General features: G+C 40.0%; 4 protein-coding genes across 7 annotated transcripts in view; 3 read left to right on the plus strand and 1 right to left on the minus strand.

Annotated features, from left to right (window-relative positions):
- LOC118364551 (protein cordon-bleu-like) overlaps positions 1-1,945 on the minus strand; it is a 59,338-nt gene extending 57,393 nt beyond the window's left edge. For 2 of the 4 annotated variants that reach the window (XM_035746187.2, XM_035746183.2), the window contains exons 1-2: positions 1,772-1,945; positions 1,235-1,385 (exon numbers count right to left, since the gene is read on the minus strand). In XM_035746187.2, coding sequence (XP_035602080.2) covers positions 1,235-1,278 — 44 coding nt within the window. In that variant the 5' untranslated portion in view covers positions 1,279-1,385; positions 1,772-1,945. The remainder of the gene's footprint in view (positions 1-1,234; positions 1,386-1,771) is intronic. The other 2 variants (XM_035746188.2, XM_035746186.2) reach the window with 1 other exon arrangement.
- Positions 1,946-4,648: 2,703 nt separating this feature from the next.
- Positions 4,649-9,824, plus strand: LOC118364552 (C-C chemokine receptor type 5-like). Its single transcript, XM_035746189.2, has 2 exons — positions 4,649-4,800; positions 6,332-9,824. The coding sequence occupies exons 1-2, from the start codon at positions 4,794-4,796 to the stop codon at positions 7,393-7,395; spliced, it is 1,071 nt and encodes a 356-aa protein (XP_035602082.1). The 5' UTR covers positions 4,649-4,793; the 3' UTR covers positions 7,396-9,824.
- A 133-nt stretch (positions 9,825-9,957) lies between these two features.
- LOC127914298 (C-C chemokine receptor type 4-like) lies at positions 9,958-18,593 on the plus strand. The gene is made up of 2 exons (XM_052489705.1): positions 9,958-10,198; positions 15,361-18,593. The coding sequence occupies exon 2, from the start codon at positions 15,365-15,367 to the stop codon at positions 16,394-16,396; it is 1,032 nt and encodes a 343-aa protein (XP_052345665.1). The 5' UTR covers positions 9,958-10,198; positions 15,361-15,364; the 3' UTR covers positions 16,397-18,593.
- Positions 18,594-18,732: 139 nt separating this feature from the next.
- On the plus strand, positions 18,733-21,914 carry LOC118364553 (C-C chemokine receptor type 1-like). Its single transcript, XM_035746192.2, has 4 exons — positions 18,733-19,453; positions 19,729-19,768; positions 19,971-20,186; positions 20,473-21,914. The coding sequence occupies exons 2-4, from the start codon at positions 19,731-19,733 to the stop codon at positions 21,515-21,517; spliced, it is 1,299 nt and encodes a 432-aa protein (XP_035602085.1). The 5' UTR covers positions 18,733-19,453; positions 19,729-19,730; the 3' UTR covers positions 21,518-21,914.
- The last annotated feature ends 1,953 nt before the right edge of the window (positions 21,915-23,867 follow it).

The following is a 23,867-nucleotide window of genomic DNA, read 5'->3' on the forward strand; positions in this document are numbered from 1 at the left end:
TTAATCTCTTGAGATGGGAAAACATGTTTTTTAATATGTTGAACGTGCTCTTTATGACATAAAATACATTTGAATTTACTTATTTATTTTCACCAAGTTACACTACTCAAAAGGCACCTAATCAATGGAATGACCCATCTACTGCTTTTCTTGGCCAGGGATCACTTGAAAAAGAGATTTGAAAAATGTTCAGTCAATGGGAACAACCAAGGAAATGGCACCATTGGTCTCCAGAGGGACAGGCAGAGCAGAGAGGAATGTTCAGCAACTGCTGTCTTTAAATAACCACTATTCATCATGTGCTTTCTGCAACATGTCATAGGAGGTGATTATATAAAAGCCTTCAGCGGGGTGGAGGAGATGCAGGACCATGGGTGCAACATACAAAGGATTTGGTTTACTTGCAGGTAATAAGGGTTGTGGACTTCAGCCTCCCACAACAACACCAGTAAATAGATTCTACCACATTATCATTTTTGTGTTTCTGCACAAAAAGATATAGAATAATAACTATACAACAATCCCAGTACTGAAGTGTCCGATTTACGTCTGTAAGAAGATTTGAATTACACTGTATGATGTAATTGTGTAGATTAGGATATATTTAAAGTGCCCAAACAGCGTAACCCAGCAGTTTTAGAGATGATGTTTTGTGTTGCCTTCGCCAACGGGAAGAAGATGCAGCATATTGAGTCAACAACAACAGAGGTGACAAAAGAACTACAGAGACAGTAAAAATGCAGTAACTGCCACTGCACAAAAGCTTCTGTTGTGGACTGGCCCATAGTTGTTTTCCAATCAGGGGTCATGCAAGTTGTTTCCATAGAATTCAACTACACTGGAATTCTCTGCCTGACAATACATACAATATGGTATGCTATGGCTTTTGATGTGTCTACTGACAACTACAGAGAGAGAAAGACTGTTTTAGGCTTACAACAATTCATGAAGTGTATATTGTTTTTAAAGAATATAGCATCATATATATACATATATATATATATGATATATGCAAAAGGCCTGCTAGGTCCTGCAAAGGCCTGCTAGGTGACACATAGGCATTCTCCATGTTTCTCTTGTATCAAGTCACCTTATGACCAAGTCTGTCTCCATTCCTCAATATTATGATAATTGGATTGTTTGAACAGGTATTCAAACACAATACTTATTAATATACACATTTGGAGTGGGAAAGACACACATTTATTAGAGACCTCAAATTCCTCACACTTACCCTATTGGAGGTTTTGTGGCTGTGTTGACTTCTCCAAAATCCATCTCTGCATGTGGCAATATCCAACTTCAATGGTAAACGTTTGGCTATCCTCAATATTTTCCTTTTGTTCTGTCATCTGTCATCAAGGACACCAAAGCTCTACTGATATCTAAGCCCGTTGATGTCCAAATAACCGATAGAAGGACAAAAACAAAACAAAAAAGTGTTATTTTATCATTTATCATTCTTAAACATTGGTGATATTTTTCTAATGAAACAATAGTTGAGAATTGTGTGTGGTTACTTCTAGGCGACAATGCAGTCAACACAATGTCAGTAGGCTCGGCTATTTAAAAAAAAATAGACATTAGTTTCACATTAATTACAAAATAGGATTTATTGGTCCCTACAAAAGTGACTGCTCAAATTTGACAGTCATTTGCAGACTACAACTGCAACATAGTAACAGTTGTCTTCACAACAAAAAGTCGCAGCGCAGAGATAAAAATAACAGCATAAACATTCAGGGTGTGATAGGTATAATAGTTTACTTACGTCGACTCAAACATTGTTTTAATTCATATTCTCATAACAAGTAATTGCAAATCGATTTAGGAAATAATCCGTATAAATGCCGGTTGTCCCTGTTCTAGTCCGAGCCCGCCTTCGTCAGCACTGAAATGTCAATCATGCTCATTGGGAATTCACTGTCACTTCTTGCCAGCTCCAGAAGGCGAGCGAGCAGTACAATTGGGACGCACTCAAAGGCAACAGTTTTCACCAGTCTCATTTTGTTTTACTGAGACCCACATTTAACTTAAAACACACTCACGTTTTGATCGCTGTTTATATATTGATACAACTATTCTACTAAATATGTAATATGCTAATAATTGCATATATCTCTGTGGAAAGAATGAGTCCATTTTATAGACAGGCTGTAAAGTGACACTATCTGGACATAGTGAGCATATTAAAAGGTTATTTCTATTGAGTTAAACGATCATGAAGAACTCACAGATTCCAATTTCATAAATCTCTGCTTTATCCTATTGAAAATCCAACTACTTGAATTTAAACCCTGGATCCCAGAATCCCTTGCAATAATTAATTCACCCGCCCATTTCTTTGCACACAACAACAGCCGACATTACACACATCGCATCGAAGAATATCGAGAGAACATTGATATTTCGCTGTTCAAATAAAAAACTTAAATGAACAGAAACTAAAAATATATTTCTGACTTTACAGTAATGTAATTCTAGTGTTAGATAGTTATCATTGCACAAAGATGATGGAACGATCTTAGTTTTCAGATCAGATATGGATCGATCAGTTGAGATTTGCAGGAAATCATGTTCACTTTTAACAACATGTTTGGTGTAATTATCATACATTTAATGAACAGTGATGGAGTTACAGCTTTGTCACAAACTCTGCCCACAGGAGGTCACTGTGTGACTTAAAATCACATAATATGCTGCAGCCTAACCCATTTCCACTGTGATAATACTGTAGTAAAGAGGAGAGGAACATTATGTGTGTGTGTGTGGGGGGGGTGAAAGACTTGATTTACATGAATTACTGCAGTGGGAAAATTGGTGTCACAAAGTGTTTCTTGGTCTTAAACAAATCTACTTTGAAAACGAAAGTATACACCTTACACAAATGTCTATAATTTTGAGTTTGCAACCCAATATTACACTTTATATACATCACAGAAGACTGAAATATGCCAAAATTGTTTGACAGAGAAACACCAGATTTTTTGTGTGTTTAAAAAAAGTATGCAATTTGGTAAATTGACCGCAGGAAAGGGCTACTTACAGTCTACATAAGATAATGTTTTGGGGTTCAAGGTGGAACCCTTTTTGGTATCAGGTCGAACCCCTTTGGGTTCCATGTACAGTGCCTTGCAAAAGTATTCACCCCCCTTGGCATTTTCCCTATTTTGTTGCATTACAACCTGTCATTTAAATAGATTTTTATTTGGATGTCATGTATTGGGCATACACAAAATAATCCAAATTCTGAAAAAGAAAAAACTGAAAAGTGGTACTTGCATATGTATTCACCCCCTTTGCTATGAAGCCTCTAAATAAGATCTGGTGCAACCAATCACCTTCCAAAGACACATAATTAGTTAAATAAAGTCCACCTGTGTGCAATCTAAGTGTCACATGATCTCAGTATATATACACCTGTTCTGAAAGGCCCCAGAGTCTGCAACACCACTAAGCAAGCGGCACCACCAAGCAAGCGGCACCACCAAGCAAGCGGCACCACCAAGCAAGCGGCACCACCAAGCAAGCGGCACCACCAAGCAAGCGGCACCACCAAGCAAGCGGCACTACCAAGCAAGCGGCACTATGAAGACCAAGGTCAGGGACAGGGACAAAGTTGTGGAGAAATACAGATTAGGTTGGGTTATAAAAAAATATCTGAAACTTTGAACATCCCACAGAGCACCATTAAATCCATTATTAAAAAAAGGAAAGAGGCACGACGAAGACCAAGGAGCTTTACAAACAGGTCCGGGACAAAGTTGTGGAGAAGTACAGATCAGGGTTGGGTTATAAAAGAAAAATATCAGAAACTTTGAACATCCCACGGAGCACCATTAAATGCATTATTAAAAATGTAAAGAATATGGCACCACAACAAACCTGCCAAGAGAGGGCCGCCCACCAAAACTCAAGGACTAGGCAAGGAGGGCATTAATCAGAGAGGCAACAAAGAGACCTTTTTGGCCATCAAGGAAAATGCTATGTCTGGCGCAATCCCAACACCTCTCATCACTCTGAGAACCCCATCCCCGCAGTGAAGCATGGTGATGGCAGCATCATGCTGTGTAGGTGTTTTTCATCGGCAGGGACTGGGAAACTGGTCAGAATGGATGGCGCTAAATATAGGGAAATTCTTGAGGGAAACCTGTTTCAGTCTTCCAGAGATTTGAGACTGGGACGGAGGTTCACCTTCCAGCAGGACAATGAGCCTAAGTATACTGCTAAAGCATCACTCGAGTGGTTTAAGAGGAAACATTTAAATGTTGATGAATGGCCTAGTCAAAGCCCAGACCTCAATCTAATTAAGAATCTGTGGTATGAATTAAAGATTGCTGCACACCAGCGGAACCCATCCAACTTGAAGGAGCTGGAGAAGTTTTGCCTTAAAGAATGGGCACAAATCCCATTGGCTAGATGTGCCAAGCTTATAGAGACATACCAAGAGACTTGCAGCTCAAGGTGGATCTACAAAATATTGACTTTGGGGGTGCAAATAGTTATTTACGCTATTTCTTGACAAGAAATAAGACAAAAAAACTGAACTTGACTGTGTATAACTATTCACCCCCCCACACATTTTTTTTCTAAGAGTGTACACCCAAACCTCAGTCTAAAAATAGCAGTGTGAAACAAACCAACATTCATTATAATAAGTTCACAGTACCTCCTTCTAAGGGAGTTGAAGGAAACTGCAGCAGCAGTACTATAGGCTATTGTACAACAGGATAATACACACATCTTCAAGAGACTCAGAGAAGAAACACCAAAGAGCTAATTGATCATTAATCATGCCTGGTGAGTACTTTTATCAACATCTAGAAACCTATTGAAGATATAAAATCTATACCTATTTCTAAGGGGTAACACAACAATTATTTATGCTTGTGACATTTTAGCATAAAAAATGAACAAAAATTACATAATTACTTGAAGTGATGAATAGAGTATAAAAAAGATTAGATTACCGTACTCAATTTGTGCCCTAATTTAAATAGACTTTTGTTAATATACAATATAGTATGAATTATAGACTACTTACAAGGGCACTCCAACCCTGTTCCTGGAGAGCTTTAGGTTTTCAATCCAACCCTAGTTGTAACTAACCTGATTCAGTTTATCCACCGGGTAATTATTAGAATCAGGTGTGCTAGATTAGGATTGGAGCGAAAACCTACAGGACAGTAGCTCTCCAGGAACAGGGTTGGAGAGCCCTGGCTATGACTTTATAGATTTCCTGAAGGTGTCAGAGCAGCCCCATAATCTGTATAAACAGCCTGTATAATAAACTAAATATGCTTCTCTGCTAAAATCTGGGTAAAAGATTTCAATGAATATGTCTTATTCGGTACATTTAGTAGTCTACCAACCTGGCCAGCAGGCATGCCAGCTAAGATATTTAGACAAACTAGCTACTCTAACCTGATTGAAAGCCTGCAATGGCTTCTTGGTAGCTAGTTATGAGATTGGGAACCTATCTGGACTAGCTAAAGCCACCTTCATAAAATTGCTAGGTGCTAGTAGTATTACAGAGAAACAAACAAACAAAATTAACAAGAAAATTGCTTGCATTTTTTATAAAACAGGACAAATCTGAGGGAACGGGAAAGAGGGCATGTGCCCCTGTGCTCTATGGGAATGACGCTTGTGTTTCTGTGTTTGCTTGTTTGTTTGTTTGTTTTGATGAATATTCAGTACAATGATAATATTTCAAAGGGTCAACTTAAAGGGGAAATGTGTGATTGTTTTTACATTAAAATGAATGATATATAACCATTGATTTGTAGAGAGTATATCTTATCATTCATATAAACTGTTGTACACCAACAGAAATCTAAAATATAAGATTGTTTCACTCCATTATTTGTAAGCAAACACTGTATAGCTTAAAAACATGTTAAAAAGTATAATGTTGATCTCATGGATGGTCAGTCCTTGCATCCATAGCTATAGTATGTATATGAATATGGAGCCAACAAGGTAAAAAATCTGTCACAGTGCCCTTGAGCAAGACACTTAATCCCAATTGCTCCAGGGGCCCTGGACAATGTTGACCCTGGCTGTGACCCCACTCCTGCATGTGTCTCAGGGGGAGTTAGGATATGCAAGAAACACATTTCCATTACAAACTTGAACAAGTAAAAAATTATTATTCGAATTAGTGGTTCCATTTCTCCAGCCCCATCCCTCAGCTGTTTATCCAAACAGTGGCGGGGTGGCTCCTTTTTTATTGTTTGAACTGCAGATTGCCACATTGACTATTCAGGTTGATTTTGAATGAAAGCACTCCACCTTGACTAATAACAATACCATTTCTGTCTTTCTACAGACAAGGATATGGAGCCAACAACAGAATATAACTATTCCTCCTACTACGATGATACAGAAGGTGTATATACATCAGAGCCCTGCAACAATGCCAATGTGAAGGAGTTTGGACGGGTGTTTCTGCCTACACTCTACAGCCTGGTCTTCATCGTGGGCTTCATCGGTAATGGCCTGGTGGTCTGTGTCCTGGTGATGTTTAAGAGGATCAGAAGCATGACAGACCTCTGTCTCTTCAACCTGGCTCTGTCTGACCTTTTCTTCATCATCTCCCTGCCTTTCTGGTCCCACTACGCCACGGCAGCCAAGTGGCTCCTGGGGGACTTTATGTGCCGACTGGTAACCGGACTATACATGCTTGGGTTTTATGGCAGCATCTTCTTCATGGTGATCTTGACAGTGGATCGCTATGTGGTCATAGTCCACGCTCACACCATGGCCAGGCCCAGATCAGTCCGAGTAGGGGTCACTCTGTCTCTGTTCATGTGGGCTCTCAGTCTCTGTGCCTCTCTGCCTACAATCATCTTCACCAAAGTAAATAATGAGTCTGGGCTTACAACATGTAAACCAGAGTATCCAGAGGGTAGCATGTGGCGCCAGGTTTCTTATTTAGAGATGAATGTCTTGGGTCTACTTCTCCCTCTCTCCGTCATGGTGATCTGCTATTCCAGAATTGTTCCGATGTTAGTCAATATCAAAACCACCAAAAAGCACAAAGCCATCAAACTGATAATCATCATAGTAGTGGTCTTTTTCTGCTTTTGGACCCCATACAATGTGGTCATTCTCCTGCGTTATCTGGAGACCCAGAGCTATTTTGGGGACTGTACAACTCACAAGAACATAGATCTGGCAATGCAGTGGACAGAGGTGATAGCGTTCACACACTGTTGTTTGAATCCGATCATCTATGCCTTTGCAGGGCAGAAATTCATGAGTCTTGTCCTGAAGTTACTAAGAAAATGGATGCCAATGTGCTTTGCCAGGCCTTATGTTAGTGGGTTGTCTGAAAGAAATATCTCAGTCTATTCCAGGTCTTCTGAAATATCATCTACAAGACTGCTGTAGTTTGACTTGTATGCAGGCACACTTCGAATATAAAAACTCTGAGAAGGGAAAAGACAGTAAAAGATGTAAGGAAAAGGGGGATTTCTTTGAAAGTGTGGCACTCAACCACCCTAACTGTGAATATATGCTTACATTAGATACTGTAGATATCAGTTGCTCTTTTGTATCTTTACATGTTCCAATTCCTTTGTTGATAGATACCTTTAAAGAGTGTTAGTTGTATCCTCATGTGGTATTGTGTGAAGTGCGAAAAAAAAGTAAAGAAATTGACAGTATGTACAGTGCATTCAGAAAGTATTCAGACCCCTTCCCTTTTCCCAAATGTTGTTACTTTACAGCCTTATTCTAAAATGTATTCAATTAAGTGTTTTTAACATCAACACCTCATCAATCTACATACAATATCCAATAATGACGAAGTGAAAACATGTCTTTAGACATTTTGGCCGCCTGGCCAAACTGAGCAATTGAGGGAGAAGGGCCTTGGTCAGAGAGGTGACCAAGAACCCGATGGTCACCCTGACAGAGCTCCAGAGTTCCTCTGTGGAGATGGAAGAATCTTCCAGAAGGACAACCTTCTCTGCAGCACTAAACCAATCAGGCCTTTATAGTAGAGTGGCTAAACGGAAGCCACTCCTCAGTAAAATGCACATGACAGTTTTCCACTTGGAGTTTTCCAAAAGGCACCTAAAGGACTCTCGGTCCATGAGAAACAAGATTCTCTGGTCTGATGAAACCAAGATTGAACTCTTTGGCCTGAATGCCAAGCATCATGTCTGGAGAAAACCTGGCACCATCCCTACGGTGAAGAATGGTGGTGGCGGTATCATGCTGTGGGGATGTTTTTCAGCGGCAGGGACTGGGAGACTAGTCAGGATCGAGGGAAAGATCAACGGAGTACAGAGTGATCCTTGATGAAAACCGTCTCCAGAGCACTCCGGACCTCATACTGAGGTGAAGGTTCACCTTCCAACAGAACAATAACCCTAAGCACACAGCCAAGAAAATGCTGGAGTGGCTTCAGGACACGTCTCGGAATGTCCCTGAGTGACCCAGCCAGCGCCCGGACTTGAACCCAATCTAACATCTCTGGAGAGACCTGAAAATAGTTGTGCGCAATGCTCCTATCCAACCTGACAGAGTTTGAGAGGATCTGCAGAGAAGAATGGGAGAAACTCCCCAAATGCAGGTGTGCCAAGCTTGTAGCGTCATACCCAAGAAGACTCAAGGCTGTAATCGATGCCAATGGTGCTTCAACAAAGTACTGAGTAAAGGGTCTGAATACTTATGTAAATGTGATATTTCAGTTTTTAGCTTTTTTCAATTTGCAATAAAAAAACGTTTTTACTTTTATTGTGTGTAGATTGATGAGGGGGAAAACTATTGAATCAATTTTAGAATAAGGCTGTAATGTAAAAAAAATGTGGAAAAATTCAAGGGGTCTGAATACTTTCCGAATACGCTGCACATATAGTTATATATATTTTTTAATTTAAAGATTGATTCACCCTTTTTCCTTCATTTTTGAGTTTGTATGTTCTAGCTTTTTTCTTCTAAGAATGTGACAGAAACCTGACTGGGGCATTTGCTTTTTAACAAGCTAATAAATGTCACAACACTGCTGTCTGTTTAAAAAAAACACAAATAAAAAAAGCTGAGACTGCTGTTTTGTAAATAGACAACACAATAGGACGTGGCATGAAACTTATATCCTGTATACATGACTGTCTAGGATATGTGATTACCTTGTCTTCATTTTTACCTTGTCTTCAATAACATGTTTTCTTTTTTATTTCAAACCACACTTTTGATAGTTTGTTCATGGTATAAGATATTCTGTATATAATGGGCATTTAGACAATCTTGTTCAGTGACATTTCCCACCTGTACCTTTACTTGATGTTGACTTATTCAGCTTGGTCTACATGCACAGAGATACATCAATTCACACCAAAACAACTTAAACAACACAGGGACATAGCCTTGACATAGCTTACATGAAATAAGGAAGTGAGACTCAGAAAGCACAAGTGTCAAGGAAAGTAAATGGCCAGCCACTTCTCGTTAAACCACAGAAAATGGGTTGTTGAACGAATCTTTCTAGGAAACACGTATTGTCAAACCTCATCTAATATGGAAGCAAACTATTGTAAGATAAGCACAAGAGGCTGGAAAAAGCCCAAAGCAGTGCCCCTAAATCATGTAAAAGATGAAGTGCCTTGCTCAAGGGCACAACGGCAGCAGGCCGCACATGATGTTCTGATGCCAGCAACTCTGTGGCTGCCGGCACAGTCACACCAAATTTCCCCATCAGCCCTGAAATTCAAACCGGCAACACTTCGGTTACCAGCCTACTCCTTCTTCTACTACAGACATAACCCACACAAGGACTACTTCCATGAATAAAAGTTACGGAATTTACTTTCTAAGATGTTTAAGATGTACTCTATTCATTTGTGTCTTTCCATCTGAAAAGCAGTTCAAAGCAGCATCTACATGCGTGACAGATATCTGTATGTTTGGTGATGTTTCCCTCACCCACACTCATTCCCAGACATTTAGTTAGAGGGCCATTACAGGAAACCCACATTTACACCTCAGCCTGCTCAATGCAGAAATGAAAAGAAATAGTTATCTAGAGCACACCTTACTAGAAAAAAGTTGCAGTCATTGGTACAAAAGAATAGAGTAGAGAAAAGAAAAAGAGTAGTTTCCCAGCCAGACTGTTTCAACCAGCACACACGTTATCACCAGAGGGAAGGTTACAGCATTCAACCTGTACATCAGAAAAGAAGATATTGGGGTAAATAAAATATATTTTCACTTCATGATAGCCTGCATATAGACATAAAGCCTACAAATATATACGCAGACATAGACAGTCTGTGAAGGGGTGTTAGTCTCACAGGAACTACAAAATGGGGTCGGTCAACAGGGGGTGTCAGTATTTAACAGGGGATGGTGGGTGATGTGTGAGATCATATGACTTGTGGTTTGATTCTGGTTTAAAGAGGATGTAGAAATAGTCTTTAGATCCAATACTTTTTTTTTGTGTCTGTCAATACATACATTGTGAGGGAAAAAGTATAGTTTTGAAAATTTTATTTTTTAATTTGGAAACATTTTGTTTTAAACAAGACATTGTATTAGTACATTAATATGGCCCTACGGGGTAATAGCTTTTCAAATAAATAGTGAGCATGCCAAAGCTTTTTAGCTGTTGTTCTTTGAACAACAAAAAATGTCAGTATTGAGCTTACATAACCTTGACAACAACAGTAATAAAAGCCTTGTTGTTAGACATAAGATTTCTGAAGATGTATTATAAGGGGCTGTTTCTTTGTTATCTCCATCAAGTATGTAAATTCGGTTCATTCCCACAGGTTGTTTTGAATGACCCATTTCTCTTCATATCAGTCATCATGGTGTTTTAAAGTTTATCATTACACTCTGTGATTCATTTGAAAGCATTATAATTCATATGAAAGAATCATTACCCAAGTTAAAACACAGTTACCATGGAAACTGATATATTACATGTGGCTAAAGTATTTAGTGATACAAGTATGATGCCATAATGGAGTACATAGGAGGATGAGTGACAAATAATAGCTTTAACATTTGAAGTTACATATGATTTTATAATCTCTGGCTGTGTACAGGTAACCATTCATAACACAATTAGGAACTAGAATACTAGAATGGACATTAACCTTCTAATGATGGGATAAAAGCCAGCCATTTTGGTCAGGGGGGGATAAGATATTGTGTAAAATAATGCATTTGAAGAATGTTTCTGCACTGTATGTTTGTTAGCTAGCTAGCCAGACAGTTTTAGAGGAATGATTCCATGAATTTTTCAAATTCTATTCAAACAATGCAGTCAATCCACATCCATACACTGGCTGATATCAGTTGATGATAGGACTTAGACACATTGTAAATGCAACAAGTGCGTATCACATAATGGCACTACAAGAAAACAAGTACAGTGCACAAGTACTGTGAAATGCCTTTCTTGCAAGCTCTTTCCCAACAATGCAGTAATCGATACTAGTAGTACCATAAAATAAAGTAAAGTAGAACAAAAATACACGAGAAATAGAAATAAGAGGAACACGAGAAAGTAAGTAAGCTATATACAGGGTCAGAGCCAATACCATATACAGTATACAATGTGCAGGGATACTGGAGTGGTAGGGGTAGATATGTATAGAGTGCCTTGCAAAAGTATTCATCTCCCTTGGCATTTTTCCTGTTTCGTTGCATTACAACGTGTCATTTAAATAGATTTTTATTTGGATTTCATGTACTGGACATACACAAAATAGTCAAATTGGTGAAGTGAAATTAATAAAAAATAAAAAAATTATAACAAAAAAAACTGAAAGTGTTGCGTGCATATGTATTCACCCCATTTGCTATGATGACCCTAAATAAGATCTGGTGAAACCAATTACCTTCAGAGGTCACATAATTCATTAAATAAAGTCCACCTGTGTGCAATCCAAGTGTCTCATGATCTGTCACACAATCTCAGTATATATACACCTGTTCTGAAAGGCCCCAGAGGCTGCAACACCACTAAGCAAGCGGCACCATGAAGACTAAGGGGCTGTCCAAGCAGGTCAGGGACAAAGTTGTGGAGAAGTACAGATCAGGGTTGGGTTATAAAAAGATATCCGAAACTTTGAACATCCCACGGAGCACCATTAAATGCATTATTAAAAAATGTAAAGAATATGGCATCACAACAAACCTGCCAAGAGAGGGCCGCCCACCAAAACTCAAGGACTAGGCAAGGAGGGCATTAATCAGAGAGGCAACAAAGAGACCAAAGATAACGCTGAAGGAGCTGCAAAGCTCCACAGCGGAGATTAGAGTATCTGTCCATAGGACCACTTTAAGCTGAACACTCCACAGAGCTGGGCTTTACGGAAGAGTGGCCAGAAAAAAAGCCATTGCTTAAAGAAAAAAATAAGCAAACATGTTCAGAGTTCGCCAAAAGGCATTTGTGGGAGACCAAACATATGGAGAAGGTACTATGGTCAGATTAAACTAAAATGGAACTTTTTGGCCATCAAGGAAAACGTTATGTCTGGCGCAAACCCAACACCTCTCATCACCCAGAGAACCCAATCCCAAGTTTTTCATCAGCAGGGACTGGGAAACTGGTCAGAATTGAAGGAATGATGGATGGCGCTAAATACAGGGAAATTCCTGAGGGAAACATGTTTCAGTCTTCCAGAGACTGGGACGGAGGTTCACCTTCCAGCAGGATAAGGACCCCAAGTATACTGCTAAAGCAATACTCGATTGGTTTAAGTGGAAACATTTAAATGTCTTGGAATGGCCTAGTTTAAGCCCAGACCTCAATCCAATTGAGAATCTGTGGTATGACTTAAAGATTGCTGCACACCAGCGGAACCCATCCAACTTGAAGGAGCTGGAGAAGTTTTGCCTTAATTGCTGCAAAAGGTGGCTCTACAAAGTATTGACTTTGGGGGGGAAGAATAGTAATGCACGCTAAATTTGTCCATTTTTTTGTCTTATTTCAAGATAAAACATATTTTACAACTTCAAAGTGGTAGGCATGTTGTGTAAATCAAATAATACAAACCCCCCAAAAATCGATTTTAATTCCAGGTCGTAAGACAACAAAATAGGAAAAATGCAAAGGGGGGTGAATACTTTCACAAACCACTGGAGGTTAAAGGTGACTAGGCGTCAGGATATATGATAAACAGAGTAGCAGCAGTGTATATGATGATTTTATGTGAGTGTGCATGCGTGTGTGTAGTCAGTATGAATGTGTGTGCGTGTTATGTGTGTGTGTGAGCAAATGGTTTGTGTGCTTGTGTTGGAGGGTCAGTGTGAATGTGTGTGTGAGTGAGTGTGTAGAGTCAGTGTAAAATTTAAATACAATAAAAGGGTCATTGCAAATAGTCTGTGTAGCCATTTTGTTAGCTATTTACCAGTCTTATGGCTTGGGGTATAGAAGCTGTTCCGGAGCCTGTTGGTGTCAGATTTGTTGCTCCGGTACCACTTGGTGTGCCGAAAGGAGAGTGAAGAGTCTATGCCTTGGGTGACTGGAGTCTAACCATTTTCCTTTCACATTGCCTCATATTGAGGTCCTGGATGGCAGGGAGCTCGGCCACAGTGATGTACTGGGCTGTCCGCACCACCGTCTATAGTGACATTTATAGACTGTTGACATACATACGGAACAAAAATATAAATGCAACATGCAACAACGACTTTACTGAGTTACAGTTAAGGAAATCAGTGCACAAGTGCAAAATATAAGGAAATCAGTCAGTTGAAATAAATTTGTTAGACCCTAATCTATGGATTTCACATGACTGGGCAGGGCCGGAGCCATGGGTGGGCCTTGGAGGGCATAGACCCACCCACTTGGGAGCCAGGACCACCCTCTGGGGAGCCAGGCTCAGCCAATCAGAATGTTTTTTTCCCCCCACAAAAGGGCTTTATTACAGACATAAATACTCCTCAGTTTCATCAGCTGTCTGGGTGGCTGGTCTCAGTGTATTTTAGAGGCTATTTATACAGAAACTTTACATAAAACCCGTATAAACTGTATTTATAATTATATGTTCATATTTTAGGTTGACAATAATTCTATTACACAATTTCTAATATCATATGCCTTTAAAAACCTGTTGATCCTACCCCCTACTTTTCGAACATTCTGTTAAAAATCGTGCAACATTTCAGCGCCCTGCTACTCATGCCAGGAATATAGTATATGCATATGATTAGTATGTGTGGATAGAAAACACTCAGACGTTTCTAAAACTGGTTAAATCACGGCTGTGACTATAACAGAATGTGCGTTTCATCGAAAAGAGCAGGAAAATCTGATCACTGAAAACTGGAAAATATATCAATGCGCCACTTGAATGTATTGTTGAATAGAAACCACATTACCTGGAGCCGGGGTTTGCAATACCTACAGCTTCCACACGATGTCAACAGTCTTGTCATTTGCCTAGGATTTGTTTCTTGGTCAAACGGACAAGAGACAGCCCATTTCTTCCGGTCTCCGACCGGATATTTTGGTTGAGATTTATCCGGACATTATTTTAAGACGTACAACTATAGAATATACATCGCCTCGTGATCAATTTGATCGATTATTAACGTTTACTAATACCTAAAGTTGCATTACAAAAGTATTATGAAGTGTTTTGTGAAAGTTTATCGTCAACTTTTTTTATTTTAAAAAATGACGTTGCGTTATAAAACGCTGTTTTTTTCCTTGATCACACAGTCTTCATAGATCGATATCTATGCTATATATGGACCGATTTAATCTAAAAAAAGACCCAATATTGATGTTTATGGGACATCTAGGAGTGCCAACAAAGAAGATGGTCAAAGGTAATGAATGTTTTATATTTTATTTCTGCATTTTGTGTAGCGCCGACTATGCTAATTATTTTGTTTACGTCCCCTGCGGGTCTTTAGGGGTGTTGCATGCTATCAGATAATAGCTTCTCATGCTTTCGCCGAAAAGCATTTTAAAAATGTGACTTGTTGGCTGGATTCACAACGAGTGTAGCTTTAATTCAGTACCCTGCATGTGTGTTTTAATGAACGTTTGAGTTTTAACGAGTGCTATTAGCATTTAGCGTAGCGCATTTGCATTTCCAGATGTCTAGATGGGACGCCTGCGTGTCGGGTGGAGGTAAGAGGTTAACATGTGTTTCTGATATCACATATCCGCATATGTAAAATCAGGATTATGCCTCTACTGCCATTCATTCCAATAAGACTGGTTTGGATTTCTCCTTGACCAATATGGCTTTCTTTTAAACCCATTCTGGAACTTTGGGGGTTTATGACATAGCCCTAGTAGTAATTTAATAGGATCTCTATGACAAGGATGCACACAATACAGCATTGATTGTTAACTAACAATTCACACCATCTTTTTTTCCTCAGTAAGATGAACACACCCGAGGCCACCAGCACAGACAATTACTATGGCAGCTATGAAAGCCCTTGTAGCACTGGCACCAGTCTAACCCAAGGGTCCAACTACCAGCCCATTCTCTTCTACCTGGTGTTCACCCTGGGTCTGACAGGCAACAGTCTGGTGCTCTGGGTCCTCCTCAAGTACATGAAACTGAAGACAATGACAGACATCTGTCTGCTGAACCTAGCCCTATCTGACCTGCTCCTCTCCCTCTCCCTGCCTCTCTGGGCCTACCACGCCCAGGGTCATGAGTTTGAAGGGGACAGTCCGTGTAAGATCATGGCTGGTGCCTACCAGGTGGGCTTCTACAGCAGCATCCTGTTTGTGACCCTGATGAGTGTGGATCGCTACCTGGCCATCGTTCACGCCGTGGCCGCCATGAGGGCCAGGACGCTGCGCTATGGAGCGCTGGCGAGCATCATCGTCTGGGTAGCGTCCATCAGCGCTGCTCTCCCTGAGGCCATCTTCGTAGCGGTGGTGAGGGAGAATGACGAGAACAGTGGTACAAGTTGCCAGCTGATTTACCCAGAGAACACAGAGAAGACATGGAAGTTGTTACGGAACTTTGGTGAAAACGGAGTGGGGCTCGTCCTATGTCTGCCCATAGTGGTCTTTTGTTACATCTGTATTCTCACTGTACTACAGAGGTTAAGGAACTCCAAAAAAGACAGGGCCATGAAACTGATATTCGCCGTCGTGGGTGTGTTTGTAGTCTCCTGGGTCCCTTACAACGTTGTGGTTTTCCTCCAGACCCTTCAGATGTTTGACATTGGGAATAGCTGTGAGGCTTCAACACAGCTTGATACAGCTATGGAGGTGACAGAAACCATAGCGCTGGCACACTGCTGTGTCAACCCAGTCATTTATGCTTTTGTAGGAGAGAAATTCAGAAAGTGTTTGGGCACTGTGCTCTCTAGATATCCACTGTGTAAAAAGCTCGGCAAACATGCAATGGTGAGCAGCAGAGGATCAGAAAACGAGACTTCTAACACACCTGTGTGATTGTACTGCTGAAAGACAATACTTCCATTGCTGAAAACCTATTTGATGCATTTTCATTGACAAAAAACACTTCATTTGGAAAGCAGCAAGTAGAGCAGAAGACCAATTTCTGTGTCGTGTGGAATAATGAAGTATTCTTCTGAACACAGACTTGCATATAAATGAAGTGTAACTGTATAATATTTAACTTTAAATGTACAGTGCCTTGCGAAAGTATTCGGCCCCTTGAACTTTGTGACCTTTTGCCACATTTCAGGCTTCAAACATAAAGATATAAAACTGTATTTTTTTGTGAAGAATCAACAACAAGTGGGACACAATCATGAAGTGGAACGACATTTATTGGATATTTCAAACTTTTTTAACAAATCAAAAACTGAAGAATTGGGCGTGCAAAATTATTCAGCCCCCTTAAGTTAATACTTTGTAGCGCCACCTTTTGCTGCGATTACAGCTGTAAGTCGCTTGGGGTGTCTCTATCAGTTTTGCACATCGAGAGACTGAAAGTTTTTCCCATTCCTCCTTGCAAAACAGCTTGAGCTCAGTGAGGTTGGATGGAGAGCATTTGTGAACAGCAGTTTTCAGTTCTTTCCACAGATTCTCGATTGGATTCAGGTCTGGACTTTGACTTGGCCATTCTAACACCTGGATATGTTTATTTTTGAACCATTCCATTGTAGATTTATGCTTTATGTTTTGGATCATTGTCTTGTTGGAAGACAAATCTCCATCCTAGTCTCAGGTCTTTTGCAGACTCCATCAGGTTTTCTTCCAGAATGGTCCTGTATTTGGCTCCATCCATCTTCCCATCAATTTTAACCATCTTCCCTGTCCCTGCTGAAGAAAAGCAGGCCCAAACCATGATGCTGCCACCACCATGTTTGACAGTGGGGATGGTGTGTTCAGGGTGATGAGCTGTGTTTTTTTATTTTATTTTACCTTTATTGTGTTGCTTTTACGCCAAACATAACGTTTTGCATTTTTGCCAAAAAGTTCAATTTTGGTTTCATCTGACCAGAGCACCTTCTTCCACATGTTTGGTGTGTCTCCCAGGTGGCTTGTGGCAAACTTTAAACAACACTTTTTATGGATATCTTTAAGAAATGGCTTTCTTCTTGCCACTCTTCCATAAAGGCCAGATTTGTGCAATATACGACTGATTGTTGTCCTATGGACAGAGTCTCCCACCTCAGCTGTAGATCTCTGCAGTTCATCCAGAGTGATCATGGGCCTCTTGGCTGTCTTCTCCTTGTATGAGCTGAAAGTTTAGAGGGACGGCCAGGTCTTGGTAGATTTGCAGTGGTCTGATACTCCTTCCATTTCAATATTATCGCTTGCACAATGCTCCTTTGGATGTTTAAAGCTTGGGAAATCTTTTTGTATCCAAATCTGGCTTTAAACTTCTTCACAACAGTATCTCGGACCTGCCTGGTGTGTTCCTTGTTCTTCATGATGCTCTCTGCGCTTTTAACGGACCTCTGAGACTATCACAGTGCAGGTGCATTTATACGGAGACTTGATTACACACAGGTGGATTGTATTTATCATCATTAGTCATTTAGGTCAACATTGGATCATTAAGAGATCCTCACTTCATGATTGTGTCCCACTTGTTGTTGATTCTTCACAAAAAAATACACTTTTATATCTTTATGTTTGAAGCCTGAAATGTGGCAAAAGGTCGCAAAGTTCAAGGGGGCCGAATACTTTCGCAAGGCACTGTATTTTGATGAGCTCTGACTATTTGCTAAAGGGTGATGGGCTGTTTATGTTTTGATTACCCATGTATGTATTTCATGTACAGTACAGGCCTGCACACAATGTTGCTGTAACATAATATCAATATGATTTGCATAGAGATTATCTCAATTTCTATTCTTATTGTATGCACACGTTTTTGTTATAACATTAAAACACAACCAGGGGCAGGGTTGTGGCCAGAGGAGTGCTGCTGGATGGCCGGTGGCTATCTGGCTACTCATTGGCTACATTTGCTGGCCAAATATTATTTTGGTAGAATTTTGACCCTCCTTTTATTGAGGACCTGTTTTGGTATTAACTTGAACTTGGACATCAAATCAGGAATTTGACCTTTTGAATTATTTTGAACTTTGTTGGCTGAGTAGGTATTTGTGTTCCTTTCGGGAGGGTTTTTTTAATCAATAAATAAGCCTGTGCATTTTGTTGTACTGAAATATATTTGTTCTGCATTGTGTTGTCATTTTATGCTGCTGCTGTACCCCCCTATAATCCAATCTGCACCACAATATATTTTATTCAGTTGAAGATGCTAAATTCAAAGATGAGACAGACAACAATCCTGCTATATCTGTCAATAGGTTCAAATCTTCTTTACAGTATATATATATATATATATACAGTAGGTTTACTTACAATTGTTTGGATCCAGAAAACACACATATCAATCTAGTCATCATCAAATGTATTGTAATTGTTCAAAGACAGGAAGTATATCAGCAGTCATCATATTTTGACAATTGAATGCTAGCAATAATGCTAGAACTAAGGCATCTCTCAGTCATGACACAAAATTAGTTCCGTCTTCAGCTAACCACTTCTCAGTAAAGTTAGTTGCCTGAGCACCACTATGAGTTTGCATCATCTACAGGATATCCTGCTTGGTGGTGAACATGTCTGCAGCACAGATCAAGCTTTTAGGAGTAGTGGCACTCCTCTGTTCAAAAAGGATAATACATTAATGATCTTGAAAAAGGGTCCACAGTGTTCAATAAACTAAACCTGCAGCATGGATTCCTCCAGCTTCCTGTAGTGTTCCAAGCATTCATGATGCACAGGGGATGTGCAGGTACAAATGCATGCCATTTGGACTTAAATCTGAACTCAGCTATGCAGTATAGTTTGGCCACATCTATCCGCCCACACCACCCCCCACCCCTGCCAAAGACATCTGTTGGAGAAAAAAACCCTGCAGATATAGGTTCCCTTGCTCTTGACCTTGTTAAGAGACACTACAGCCCCCAGAACTACTGTCACACCAGTGTCACACCCAGAGAGACAACTCAACCCAGTTTGACAGTGAGTATATTATGCTTACTGAATGTGAGGGTTGGCTTTAGGATGCTTTGCAAAAGTTACTCTTCTGTGCATAGTGTTGTACAGTGTCTTGAATCTTCAACATAGTGTCTCTGCAGGCTTCAGCCTTTTGCCATTCAAGTCATTGTAATTTATTTATTTTTTGTACGTAATTTTATTAGCAAATTAGCAAATTTCATCAAATGAATTGCAGTCCTGTAATTAGCAATGAATAAATCAAAACAATTTCAGTGGTCATTTGTTACATTTTATTTCAGGGATGAATATCACTGGATTTCCTGTTAACACAACGGCAGGGTGGGACTTTATATTTTTTATTTGACAAATAGCTCTATTTGAATATTAATAGTATCATCAATTAATACATTTATCATAATAACTTATAATAATTACATCATTGCTGTAAATAATGTAATGTCATATTTTATGCTGTACAACATGGGCCATTGATACATGCGCCTGTAATTGAGAAGCTCAAATCATTGGTAATGAATTTCAGGGGGAACATCACAACCATTCCCTTCAGCTCTGTGAGTGTTGAGAATGGGAATTCATCCAGTTACTCATATGAGAACTCATCCAGTTATGCATATGAGAACTCATCCAGTTATGCATATGAGAACTCATCCAGTTATGCATATGAGAACTCATCCAGTTACTCATATGAGAACTCATCCAGTTATGCATATGAGAACTCATCCAGTTATGCATATGGGTAAGTTAATAAGGTCTAAAATGTCTGACTTTTAGAAACACATATTTTGAGGAAAGAGTGCAATTGGTGGTACAGGATTTCTGCCCCAATCTTCCAATCATGTTTTAAAAAATGAAATGTTGCTCATAGAAATAAAGTACTAATTGCATTTACTCCATTGTACTGTAAATATTGTTGTTTGATGGAACACATTTTGATAATAAGCACAACTTTCAGATTGTGGCTTTAAGAATGTTCATTCTTATCATTGCTGCTTTGTTCATTCTACTCGTCTGATCTTTTACAGCACACATTTTGCAAACACATTTGACGTAACCACATACGACTATGGTGACTATGATGATGGCGTTTGCAAGTACAAGCCACACGGAGCCAGCTTCCTGCCAGTGCTGTACTCTCTCTTCTTCATTCTGGGGTTTCTGGGGAACGTTCTGGTCCTGTGGGTCATCCTGCTGGGGGTGAAACTACGCAACATGACCGACGTGTGTCTCCTGAACCTGGCCTTGGCAGACCTGCTCCTAGTCTGCACCTTGCCTTTCCTGGCACACCACGCTACAGATCAGTGGGTGTTTGGTGACGTCATGTGCAAAGTGGTCCTCGGCGCCTACCACATTGGCTTCTACAGTGGCATCTTCTTCATCACCCTGATGAGTGTGGACAGGTACCTGGCCATAGTCCATGCTGTGTACGCCATGAGAGCTAGAACACGGAAGTACGGGGCCATCGCTGCCGTCGTGACCTGGCTGGCTGGATTCCTGGCCTCGTTTCCTGAGGCACTGTTTCTTAAAGTGGAGAAACACAACGAGAAAGAAAATTGTCGCCCTGTCTATGATGACAGGGCTTTGGTAATTTTGGGCCTTTTCAAAATGAACACACTTGGTCTGCTAATCCCCCTCGTCATCATGGGGTTCTGCTACACACAGATAGTGAGAAGGCTGCTCAGTCGCCCATCCTCCAAAAAGCAGGCCATCAGACTCATTCTCATTGTGGTTGTGGTGTTTTTCTGCTGCTGGACTCCGTACAACATGACGTCATTTTTCAAGGCCTTGGAGTTAAGTGAGGTCTACTCAAGCTGTGAGAGTAGCAAAGCCATCAGACTCACTCTACAGATCACAGAGGCCATGGCCTACTCCCATAGCTGCCTGAATCCCATCCTCTATGTGTTTCTGGGGCAGAAGTTTAGAAGGCATCTCATAAGACTGATTAACAAGGTTCCCTGCAGGCTGTGTCAGTTCATGAAGAACTACCTGCCCCGGGACTTCAGAGCCTCGAGGACAGGATCTGTCTACTCACAGACCACCAGCGTGGATGAGAGGTCTACTGCCGTGTGAACAGAAACTTAACTGCAAAGACAAATACATCTAACATCACATATACTGTTCATTCCAAAACATATGTAAATACCAAATCCAGTGTCAAATACAATCATCCGAAAATAATAGGCTCTGATTCAGGTGCATGGCAAAGTCAGGAAATTGTCACTCATCTCAGAGTTTCACACCAGAGGGTTGATTTTTACAGAAATCAACCCAATCAATATAAATTCCACAAACCATTTAATTTCCCTTTGTATAGTATTTTCTCTAGTACAGTATATCTATTTGAATATCTTTGGCACATTTTGCAATGTCATAATTTTCTTATAAAATGTATTGTAAATCTGCTAGCACATGTCAATACAGTGATACTTTTTGATTCTATGTAAATAAATCTATTACAGTAACTTCATCCCCTGTTGCATGTAGCAATTATTCAAATGAAACTACTGCCAAGATAATGTAATCAAGATATACTCAATGACCAAGATGTTCTCATGTGTAAGTGCTAGAGAATATGTGAATGATGGTGCCACCACAGACCAATATCTTTTACTCCTGTTAGCAATCTCACCACAGAGTGAGAGACACCGCTTGTGCCTTACAATGTGTACACAAAATCTAATCCTAATGTGATTCACTGCAGTATTGTAACATGTTTTATATAACATGTTTATATATCATTATAATGGGGATGCAGATGACATTTAGACTTTAACACATTCGCCTGATTTACTCGCTATCATATTTAATACTTAAAACAGCGCTCTGCACAGAAGAAAGCGTCTGCTAAATGGCATATATTTATTATATATTAGAAGCACACACCAACCTTAAACCAACCTTTTTTTTCTTGAAGTGAGTCAGTAAATACGTACAGAAGTGCAATACAGGGCTGACTCTAGCATTTTGGGGGCCCTAGGCAAGATTTATTTGGAGGGCCCCAAACCTCGCAACAAAATATTTTAGTGGCCCCCAAAATGTGGAGATAATTGTTTTTGTTTTAAAGTTAATTTCATGCAATTCTACACATTCTGCCATGGTGTGTGAAGAAAATGTAAGTTTTCTGTTATTTTGCCATTGGGCAGCACATTTCTTGAAATTCTACTCACTTTGCCATGGGGAAGAGAGAAACAAGTGCATTTTAAAGCAAATTTCTTGCAATTATACACATTTTGTAATGATTTATGCCATGCTAATATCATATCTGAGTGAGAATGACTAAAACCTACGGGGGCCCCCTGGAGGTCAGTGCCCTGCATGTCCTGTCAGTGTTCGGCCATGATTACTACAAATTTAGATAGCTGGCTAGACTAACTATCCAAAAATTGATAGCTGACATGGCTAATTGAGTGATTTTCAGTGACTGACATAACAAGAGAGACATTTTTGATTTTATTGGACCTGCTGTATTCTACTATTGTTATTCTCAATATTAAGTTGAGGCCAGAGTTCCTAAATCTTTTTTTATATATAAATATATATATACTGTATATATACAATGCATTCGGAAAGTATTCAGGCCCCTTGACTTTTTCCACATTTTGTTACTTTACAGCTGTCAGACGGTGGGTGTAGCTGGTGCATGAAGTCAGGTGTAGGAGAGCAGAGATGAGTGAACAACGTACTTTACTTAAGAAAAATATCACAAAGTCACAATATCAATGTGTGAACAATAATGGTTGCCACAAAACACGGGTGAACACAGCACCCTGAAAAAAAACAGCCGGCAACGTACCGACCTAAACAAAAAACAATCACACAAAAAGACATGGGGGAAACAGAGGGTTAAATACATGACCAGTAATTGGGAAATGAAAACCAGGCGTGTGGGAAAACGAGACAAAACAAATGGAAAATGAAAAATAGACCGGCGACGTTGACCGCCGAACACCACCTAAACAAGGAGAGGCATTGACTTAGGCCGAAGTCGTGACAACAGCCTTATTAAGTGGATTCAATAGTTGTTTTCTTCATCAATCTACACATAATACCCCATAATGACAAAGCAAAACTTTATTTGTATTTTTTTGCAAATGTATTACTAATAAAAAAACGTAAATAAATATTCAGACCCTTTACTCAATGCTTTGTTGAAGCACCTTTGGCAGCGATTACAGCCTCGAGTCTTCTTGGGTAAGACGGTTCAAGCTTGGGACACATGTATTTTGGGAGATTCTCCCATTCTTTTCTGCAGATCCTCTCAAGTTACAGTATGTCAGTTTGGATTGGGAGTGTTGCTGCACAGCTATTTTCAAGTCTCTCCAGAGATGTTCGATCGGGTTCATGCCCGGGCTCTGGCTGGGCCACTCAAGGACATTGAGACTTGTCCCGAAGCCACTCCTGCGTTGTCTTGGTTGTGTGC

This window comes from Oncorhynchus keta, chromosome 31, assembly GCF_023373465.1.
Source record: "Oncorhynchus keta strain PuntledgeMale-10-30-2019 chromosome 31, Oket_V2, whole genome shotgun sequence".
NCBI classification, from domain to species: domain Eukaryota; kingdom Metazoa; phylum Chordata; class Actinopteri; order Salmoniformes; family Salmonidae; genus Oncorhynchus; species Oncorhynchus keta.

Excerpts from the sequence above, each read along its gene's own strand:
- LOC127914298 (XM_052489705.1), top strand. The coding sequence starts at position 15,365 with ATGAACACACCCGAGGCCACCAGCACAGACAATTACTATGGCAGCTAT.
- LOC118364553 (XM_035746192.2), top strand. The coding sequence starts at position 19,731 with ATGAATATCACTGGATTTCCTGTTAACACAACGGCAGG. Across the intron at positions 19,769-19,970 it reads CCTGTTAACACAACGGCAGG|GGGGAACATCACAACCATTC; the intron begins GTGGGACTTTAT and ends AATGAATTTCAG. Across the intron at positions 20,187-20,472 it reads TCATCCAGTTATGCATATGG|CACACATTTTGCAAACACAT; the intron begins GTAAGTTAATAA and ends GATCTTTTACAG.